Source organism: Nuphar pumila, chromosome 1, assembly GCF_984573655.1.
Source record: "Nuphar pumila chromosome 1, dmNupPumi1.hap1.1, whole genome shotgun sequence".
Taxonomy (NCBI): Eukaryota; Viridiplantae; Streptophyta; class Magnoliopsida; order Nymphaeales; family Nymphaeaceae; genus Nuphar; species Nuphar pumila.
The window spans coordinates 34,575,516-34,585,491 of NC_143249.1; the positions used below are offsets into that span (position 1 = coordinate 34,575,516).

Here is a 9,976-nt window from a genome sequence, read left to right on the forward strand (position 1 = left end):
TGCTACAAGCTTGAACACCTAAAGCTTGGTTAATTCAGATCATTTACCAGTCCAAGCTTTAGGCTCAACCTGGCCTAGGTCAGTGGGCCTGGTAAACCTGGGCCAGATTTTGGCTGCTCTAGACCCTGCAGGCCAACCACTGGGTTCAGGCATAGCTCAGCCTTGCTTGAACAATGCTCGACTTTGTAGGTCTCAGCATTTATGGTTGCGGTGCCAAAGCTAACCTTATTAGGTGTTTTATGGACATGGATCCATGCACACATGAACCACACCAACGTGTGATCCAGTAATAGACTATGCCCAGATCCAGTAAACTAAATGAATGGTTCTGGCTTTGGTTCTAGATATCCAAACCCAATTAAAATCTGTATCTGTTTAGGTGCAAATTCAAAACCAAAGCACATCAGGTCTGGATCTAGTAATGGCTTCCTTAACCTGAAGTAAAACCAGCCCCGGTCCATTTATGACATATCCAATTATGTTGGATCAGTAGCACTCATAGCTGAACCGAATTATCCCAATTGTTCACATTCTTATAGAATGGTCTGACATATATACTAGACCCAAATGATGGTCTCAGATCCTGGATCCCTACTATGTCCATCTATTTGGACAACGTAATTTCAGCTCATCTGGGATTTGGTTTTGGGTTTTTACGAATCACAACCTTAACCTAAAGAAAAAAAAAGGTTCTGAAATTGCTCGATATATTGCAACCTTAACCTGGATCCAGATCCAATAAAGCTCAACTGCCAACTAACGGAACCTTAACCATTCAAGTAAATGGGCAAAGCCGGGTCCGGATCATTGCTACTTGATGGGTAATAAATCGTATACAGCCCTGAATGAGCCTGGTTTCAGCTGTTCAACCTGATAAAACTCAGGCCTAATCCGGACACTGTAGTAAAAAAACCGGGATTTTGATACGGTTCAAAAAGTACATCAATGGGGCCCGACCCACTCTGCCCGAAAACAATGGGGTTTGAAAAAGCTGGACCCAAGCAGACCCGAGTAGAGTCTGATAAAAGCAGGCTGAGACTGTTGAACCAGATGAGGGTTGGGTCGGTTTTCTGCCAGGCCTTAATGGGCATAAAGGTCAGGTGGAGTCAGGTTGGTCTGATTTCCACCCCTAATGTAGTTATGCAGATGCAGATCAACCCTGACCCGAACCACTTCGAACTTTTGAAAGCATAATTTACGTTACGATACTTACCTCAGCGTTACAGTTTCACAGAACCACTCATCATTAAGCAGTGTTTTAATGCAGTGCATCCGTTTATCCAGAAAAAATGGGATAATCCAGGAAATTGCACTGTGCTCCATACTATACTACATCCCACCTCATCCCATTTATCCGGATAAGTTGGTGAACTCCAAAGTCCAAACCCCACCTCAGATCACGGCTTTCAAGACACGCCGTAAAAAGAGAAAAAGAACAGAAAGAAAGAAAAAGCAAAAAAAAAGGGTAAGAGAAAAAAAAAAAATCCAATCTTCACTTCCTTCTAGAAAAAGACAGAAAGACCGACCCCACCCATTCTGTTGGCAATGCATCTCACAGAATGGCGGGTACCCTTAAAACCCAAAGGACTACCCTACAATATAGTCACAGAACAGAGTGGCGGGTACCCTTCAAGTCCCAACCCCAAAGGGGAGGAGTACCCTACCGTCTACTTACACACCCTCCACTCTTTTAGCCCCTCACCACCACCTTCCCTTAAATCCAAAGCCAAAAACCCTATTTCTCTTCCACTCTCTGATGCACCGATGCATGGAAGAGGAGGATGAACCTCCGACCACCACCACTACTCAAAATGCCTCTCCCCACGATCCATCTCCTTCTGATCCTATGCCTTCTTGTCTGTAGGGCATCCTCCACCACCAATTCGGGGGACGTGGCCATCCTCCTTGCCTTCCAGAAGGGCCTGAAGAACCCTTCCCTCCTCAACTGGCCCAGCAATTCCGACCCCTGCGGCCCTCCTCTGTGGCCTCACGTCTTCTGCTCCGGCGGGTCCCGGGTATCCCAGATCCAGGTGCAGAACCTCGGGCTGGAGGGCCCCCTCCCTCCCAACTTCAACCAGCTGACCGAGCTCGTGAACCTCGGCCTGCAGCGCAACAAATTCACCGGCCCGCTCCCTTCCTTCAGCGGCCTCTCCAAGCTCCAGTACGCCTACCTAGGCGGCAACCAATTCGACACGATTCCGGCCGATTTCTTCGACGGCCTCGCCGCCCTCCTCGAGCTCTCCCTCGAGTACAACCCCCTGAATCGGACCAATGGCTGGACGCTCCCCCCATCGTTCAAGAACTCGGCGCAGTTGCAGAGGCTCTTCCTCTCCCAATGCAACCTCGTCGGCCCGATCCCCAACTTCCTCGGCTCGATGGCCTCGCTCTCCCTCCTCCAGCTCTCCTACAACGACCTCTCCGGCCCCTTCCCCGCCACCTTCAATGGCTCGCAGCTCCAGACGCTGTGGCTCAACAACCAGAACGGCGATGGCCTGTCGGGCACCATGGACGTTTTCGCCACCATGACCTCGCTGAAGCAGCTCTGGATCCACGGCAACAAGTTCTCCGGGACCATCCCCGCCGAGCTCGCCAACTGCGTCTCGCTGGTCGAGCTCAGGCTCAACAACAACAACCTCGTCGGCCCGATCCCGCCAGGCCTGGCGTCGATCCCGTCCCTGCAGGTCCTCTCCGTCGACAACAACAAGCTCTCCGGGCCGATTCCGCCGTTCAAGTTCGCCAATTTCTCCTACAGCTACAATTCACTCTGCCAGAGCAAGCCCGGGGCTCCTTGCGCCCCGCAGGTCGCGGCTCTCTTGGAATTCCTCGGCGGTGTGGGCTACCCGGCGAGCCTCACGGGGCAGTGGGCGGGGAACGATCCTTGCGCGAGCTCGTGGACGGGCGTTTCCTGCAATTCCGGTAAGAATGTCAATGTATTGAACCTTCCCAATCGGAATCTCAGTGGTACAATTAGTTCCTCCATCGCAAGACTCGGTTCCTTGGTCGATATTCTTCTTGGTGGGAACAATTTGGTTGGTGAGATCCCGCCGGAATTGACAGGATTGCTGTTGTTGCGTAAGTTGGATGTTAGCTCCAACAATTTGCAGCCTCCAATTCCGGCGTTCTCGAAGGAAGTCATGGTTCTTACCGATGGAAATCCACGGCTTGCTGCCAATAATTCTGGGCCCGGAGATGCTGGATCGCCGCCTAGTCCTGATGGTTCCCCGCCTTCCCCTGGTGGTTCCCCGCCTTCCCCTGGTGGTTCCCCGCCTTCACCTAGTGGTTCCACTCCATCTTCGCCGAGTCCACCGAGGAGCCCGAGTGAGAGAGGTGATAATTCGACCAGCTCTGCTTCGAATTGGTCGAAGAAGATGGTTGCCATCGTTGCACCAGTGGCTGCTGTTGCAGGTTTGCTTGCTTTCCTTGTCCCCGTTGTTGTTTTCTGTGTTATGAAGAAGAAGAAGAAGGATCAGGCTCCGAGCTCGTTTGTCGTCCATCCAAGAGACCCATCGGATCCTGACAATGTAGTTAAGATTGTTGTCGCTAATAATTCAGAGGCTAGCAGGTCAGCGATGAGTGTGAGCGGCTTGCAGAGTAGGACTGGGAACGGTGGTGAGGCACAGATGATAGAGGTAGGGAGCCACTTGATCTCGGTCCAGGTCCTCCGGTGTGTGACCAGGGATTTCGCACTGGAGAACGAGCTTGGGAGGGGTGGATTTGGGGTGGTTTACAAGGGTGAATTGGACGATGGGACGATGATTGCGGTGAAGAGGATGGAGGCTGCTGTGATCAGCAACAAGGCATTGGACGAATTCCAGTCGGAGATTGCCGTGCTCTCGAAGGTCCGGCATCGCCATTTGGTTTCTCTACTTGGGTACTGCATAGAAGGGAATGAGAGGCTCCTGGTTTACGAGTATATGCCTCAGGGGGCTCTGAGTAAGCATATTTTTCAATGGCAGAAGTTGAACTTGCAACCTCTATCTTGGAAGAGGAGGCTCAACATTATTTTGGACGTGGCTAGAGGGATGGAGTACCTCCATAGTTTGGCTCACCAGAGCTTCATTCATAGGGATCTTAAGTCATCTAATATTCTTCTTGGAGATGATTTCAGAGCAAAGGTTTCAGATTTCGGACTGGTGAAGCTTGCACCTGATGGAAAGGGTTCAGTGGCTACAAGGCTCGCTGGGACCTTCGGTTACTTGGCACCAGAGTATGCAGGTAAAGTTTCAAACTCATTCTACTAGTGGTTTGTTTTCTCTTGGTGCTAATCTGATTTAGAAAAGTTCATTTAACAATTCTAGCTACGACTGAATGTGGATATGGTTTGAAGAATCAGCTTATGGGGATGTTAAACATGGTAGGGACAATAATTCTGTACATGATGAAAATAGCATTAATCTCAATGGATCAGGGCCTATAAGAGTACATGTATATTGTTTAATCTATTTGTAGTTTAACAAAGATATCTGCCAGGTCTACTCTGGATGATGATGGTAGGGTCGAACAATTAGGGGACTGAATTTAGATAAATTCGTAAGCCACATATCTGATGTCCATCATAAAAAACAAACCTGTTGGATCATTGATTATGGTGCATGTCTTCCCTCTCCTATGGATTACTTTGGATATTTGGCCATCGGTATTAGATCCACCTATGCAGGAATGACTGTCCTAGTACGAAGAATGCTATGTTCTTTTCTCTTGGTTCATTACTTAATAGGCTCCTTACTTGTGAATGCTTTTTTATGGTAGTCCACTACATGTCTGAATATACTTTGCAAGAAATGAATTGATGGATTCTTGGGATTCTGTTAGAGCGTTCAAACTATGTTCGTCCAGAGATGGTCTTTTCTCTCTGTCTCCTTTCTGTTCTGCCTGTATGTGCTGACTTTTTTTGTTATATCTTTATTTAGTATACTGTAGAGGTATTGCTAATGCTTTTGACAGTAAGCCACTGCATATCAGTTTATACGATACTAGACATGATATACTGCACTCAAGATACATTTCTTGTTTTAAGTAGGGTTTTCTTAAGTTGCTATGATCTCTTGCAGAACAAAGAGAGAAAAGGGGGAGGAGAGGTTTGTGGGGGAATATCAAGAACCCAGATTCCCCATCTCTCTCTCATATTCACTAACTGAGACACATACACAGAGCACAGAGCACAGAGCACATGTATACACTTGTACTAAAATGGTAAATGGTCTAAGGTTGAATTCTTGCTCCTTTTGTGTTGTTATTTGCTTGGATGTCTCCATATTTCTTGTAACATCAGCTGCATTTTGCTGGGTAATGGGTTTTGTTTCTTTTTTGGACTAGATGTGTCTAATTCAGCTGTTTGCTGCTTCCTTTCTCATTGAAATAGACAGCATGCCCAGAAAGATGTCTCCATGAATACAAACCGAACCTTATTATCATTTAGAAGAATATGAAAAATGCTCCTTCATTAGTTTGTTTTTCTAAATCAAACTTCAAATATTTTTTTTAAAATACACACATTGAATTTTGAATTCATGGTATGCAATGATTGCTGTGTTAGGAGGGACATTATTGGGAATAAACGGTGGGCTGCTTTGTTTTCTTTCAAATCTAGTGTTCAGATTGCATTATTATCATGTGCCTGTTGCATTCTGTTGTATAATATTTTTGCTCCTAAACATTGATATTTAAACTCATCTCATTGAGAATATGGTTTTACCACCCAGTAACTGGAAAAATCACAACAAAGGCAGATGTCTTCAGTTTTGGTGTGGTTCTTATGGAGCTCGTGACTGGATTAATGGCATTGGATGAAGACAGACCTGAGGAAAGCCGCTACCTCGTCTCTTGGTTTTGGCAGATCAAGTCAAGTCGAGAAGCTCTGCTTGCTGCAGTGGACCCCGGACTGGATGTTACAGAAGAAACAATTGAGAGCATTTGGACTGTTGCAGAACTTGCCAGGCATTGCACCTCAAGGGAGCCAAATCAGCGGCCAGACATGGGCCATGCAGTCAACGTGTTATCACCGCTTGTCGAGAAATGGAAACCGACCAACGAAGATGAGGACGAGTTTGAGGGAATCACCTATGACAAGTCTTTGCTTCAAATGGTGAAAGTCTGGCAAGCCAGTGAGGGGGGTGTTGGCAATAGCTTGACAGCGTCAGATGACAGCAAGGGAAGTATCCCAGCAAGGCCAACTGGGTTTGCAGAGTCTTTCACTTCTGCTGATGGCCGGTGAAGTTTATGTTCTTTCATCCAAGGTGATGAATGTTCCTTCCCTTGGTACATTAGTATTGCAGTAGATGTACATAGAGACAATAATAACCATAGTTTCGTTTGTTCTTCTGGTTCGGTCTTCTTAGCTGCCCTCTCGGTTTTGAGGAAAGCTGTGTTCAATCGATGCGTTTATAATGGCTTTTCTTTGTTGTTCTTATGGTTATGTTGCTATTTTCAATGTCAATTTTTGTGATCTATACATTTATGTGTTGGTTATATGTTATTGTAATTCATTACACCTCTCTCTCTCTCTCTCTTGTGGGATTGGTAGGAGCAGGTTTTCTTCCAACGGTTGGAAACGTGAGAGCTGGACCGTGAGTTCCTCCTGACTGTTTGGGCTTCACTTTGCACAAGGAATGATTGGTTAGCGGTGGTGTGGGGACAGTCTTTTACCGTGTCATGTGCTCGAACTGTTTGTTTCCAATTTGTTTTGGACTTTTAATGTGCTTTGTGGGGGCGTGTTTGCGATTAGGGAGATTGTGAAAGATCGTCAGACTAAGAATTCATGTGTGTTCTGGTAATTTGCAATAATGCAATTAATGAAAAGGCATCCATGCAAATGTGTTTAACATAGTTTATTTACTGTGATCCATGCAAATTGGTTTAACATAGTTTATTTACTATGTTCTGAGAGGCATTATAATGTCTAATACACCACAAGAACTTTTGAGATGGTGAAAATTCAGGGCTCATAAGTCATGAAGGGTGACTTAAAAATGGTATAAGACATCTGTGGGAGTCAACTTTAACCCATACAAATCTTAACTAGGGAGGTGCCTGACGCTTTGTGTGCCTACCGCTAGCCTACCACCAATGGATAGGGGTTTTCAGGTTGTTTTTAAAAAATCTGACCCTATAGATGTGTTCTGCACGATTGATTTGCTAGGAAATCACACTTGGATCATGCTTTTTGAGAAAAAAATGACTTTTTAAGCATTGTATATTTTTTAAAATTGTAGACCATTGATTTTTGAAACTTATAAAAACCTAACCTGGTGTTGGAATTGGACGATCCAAAAGTCGATTCCCATAAAATCAAGCACGTAGATCACATCAGTATGGTCAGATTTTAAAAAAAATAGAAACAGTCTTTCAACGCTTGGTAGGCACAAAATGGGTCAGACACTTGCCCATTACTCTATATAATGTGATAAACATAAAGGTTAGTTTTTGTACTTAGAGATTATGTAAATCAACGGTGTACTATATATATATATATATATATATATATATATATATAGTAACTCTTAAACAATTTATATCATAAACCATGGATTGGATTCCAAAACAAAATGATGGTGGTTTGTATCTGTATATGTTTTAGTTATTTTTTCCTTTCTATCTGCTGTACTGGTAGTGGTTTGCTTAACCCCAGCTTGATTATTTAAAAAATAAAAACCATTCTAAACGCTTTTAAAAAAACGAGTGCATTGTTTTTTTCTTAACCCTAACTTGTATATGTGTTCATCGTTGTTTATCCACAAAAAACCTGCTTTATAAGTAATGGATTTGGTGAGAAACCTTGATTTCTATTTTGCCAACTTTTGGTGCAATATGAGTGATTGATTTTCGAACGTTCTAAACATTCATATAAATGTGAGCAATGCTTATCTAATACATGTTTTCTACTAAGAGAATATGTCTATGAGTTTGGATGAAACTCTAGATACCCAAATCTTTTTGCTACATGGTAAGCTTGTTTTGAAAGCCAGAAACTCTTTACTTTCTTGAAAGAGAGAGAGAGTTTTGAGAAATCGGCTTTTAAAATATAGAAAACTTGATTCCCTTTCATGGTGTTGAGATGTGCCTTGAATTTCATGTTACAACTTGAAGAAAACCATATTGAAGATTTTTTGGTGGTAGCGAAGAGACCGGACCATTAGGCCAACCAGAATCTTGTTGTAACAAGTTCCTATAAATACTTTTTTAGGATTTTCTTATTAAGGTAACTTATTTTGTGAGTTTGAGCATTTTGTGTGGTTTTAGAGTTTTTTTTTGTGGCAAAGAGTCATCATCGACCTTTGTAATCCCTTTTTTGACATGGCGAAAATCTATGTTTCTCTGCCGCCCGTGAACGTAGTAGGCCTTTGGCCAAACCACCTAAATCGTATGTCATTGTGTGCTTGTTTCTTTCTCGAATCTCTTCTTCTCTCTTTGTCATGTCTATACCCTCCTTAACTTTCTAACACATGAGAAGCATATCTTCTCTTTGTTTTCCAAATCCATTCCCTCTGGATTTGTTAACGTTTTCATTTCGTTATCTCTTTAAGTACATTGTAGAAAAACAGAGATCACTGGAGAAGGGGAATGAATATTCTTGAATTGGTTTGAACTTGAGAAAAATTCTTGAAAAAAAATTTTTGTCACCAAATAATAATGCAAAATGAAGGGAGGGAGAGGAGGTTGCGGGACGCGAATGCAGTTTATAATAAATAAAAATCGTACAAATTTGGTGGTGAGATTTGAAGCAGAAAGGAGATGTTGTCAAAGCGTTAGGGTCCGAGGCACGCTCAAGACCAATTTTTTCAGTATCGGCAGAAATTCGATAAGCTGCAATCCTGAATCAGTAATTTTTTAATAAATATAAAAAATACTAAAAATAATTTTTAATATTATTTTAATGATTTTAACATGTGTCACGATTGACATGTAATAATTTTTTATTATTTTTGGGCCGATACAGAACGATTCAATTGAGTATTGATATCGGTCGATTCAACCGATACCCATACTGATAACTAGGGGTGGCAATCTGGTCGGGTTGGCAGGTCAGCATACCTCAACACGAACCTGACCCGTTTATTAAACTGGCCGGCTGTGACAAACACAAACCCGACCCATTTATTAAACGGGTAACCCGACACGACATAGTTAACCCGTTTAATAAACGGGTAAGGTCGAGTAAACGGGTTGACGGGTCAGGTTTGGGTAAACGGATTGACCCTACCAGCCTAACCCGTTTATTAAACGGGTTGGCGGGTTGGCATACTCCCTAACACGAACCCGACCAGTTTAATAAACGGGTTAGGCGGGTCAACCCATTTACGACACGAACCCGTTTAAGACAAACCCGAACCCGGCTAAGAAGCGGGTTGGCGGGCCAGTGTTAGGAAAATGGCACCCCTACTGACAACATTGCTCAAGATCCCAATTAGAGTATTGCCTCTCTATAATTGGCAAGAGAATTGCTTCGTCTTAACAGCAGTAGCTGTCTTTAATCAACCAAGTTGTCTTGTTTTAGTGATGCCTGTAGATGTTACTCTGGAGTGACGCAACGTGTTAAAACAAAGATAACCATGGAAAAGGGGGAGCCGTTGACGGGATGGGCCAGGTCAAGTCTGACCCATTGACCAATCGGGTTGGGCTCGGGCCTAATACACAATCCACGGCCTGCCCGTTAGGCCCATGCTCCTAATTCTGACCGGTTTACAAGTCATTCACAATATTTCTTGTTTCCTTGAATTCATAGGTTCAGTGAATACAATTTTTTTTAAATGCAAAAAAATAGATGGGATGTAAAGTGGATCAGATTTTTAATCACATACTTGACCTAATTTCAATATATATATATATATAAAGTTCATGGGTAGCCTGTTAGCTTGCAGGCTGGCCCGACTTGACCTGAGAATTTGTTAGGTCGGGTTTAAGCCCTGTTCAGGTCGGCCTTTCTTCCAACCCTTTCCGGCCGGGCCATGGCTCAGCCCGTTGTCCAGCCCTAGCCTTA

At 43.8% G+C, this 9,976-nt stretch overlaps 1 protein-coding gene across 2 annotated transcripts; it reads left to right on the plus strand.

The window, feature by feature from the left end:
* The first annotated feature begins 1,610 nt into the window (after positions 1 to 1,610).
* On the plus strand, positions 1,611 to 6,813 carry LOC149848650 (receptor protein kinase TMK1-like). 2 transcript variants are annotated; one of them, XM_089996698.1, is made up of 3 exons: positions 1,611 to 4,215; positions 5,703 to 6,236; positions 6,524 to 6,813. In XM_089996698.1, exons 1-2 carry the CDS (start codon positions 1,782 to 1,784, stop codon positions 6,212 to 6,214), a joined length of 2,946 nt encoding a protein of 981 aa, XP_089852824.1. In that variant the 5' UTR covers positions 1,611 to 1,781; the 3' UTR covers positions 6,215 to 6,236; positions 6,524 to 6,813. The 2 variants fall into 2 exon arrangements, with proteins under 2 accessions (XP_089852824.1, XP_089852814.1); XM_089996688.1 differs by having other exon boundaries at positions 6,530 to 6,813.
* Positions 6,814 to 9,976: the final 3,163 nt, after the last annotated feature.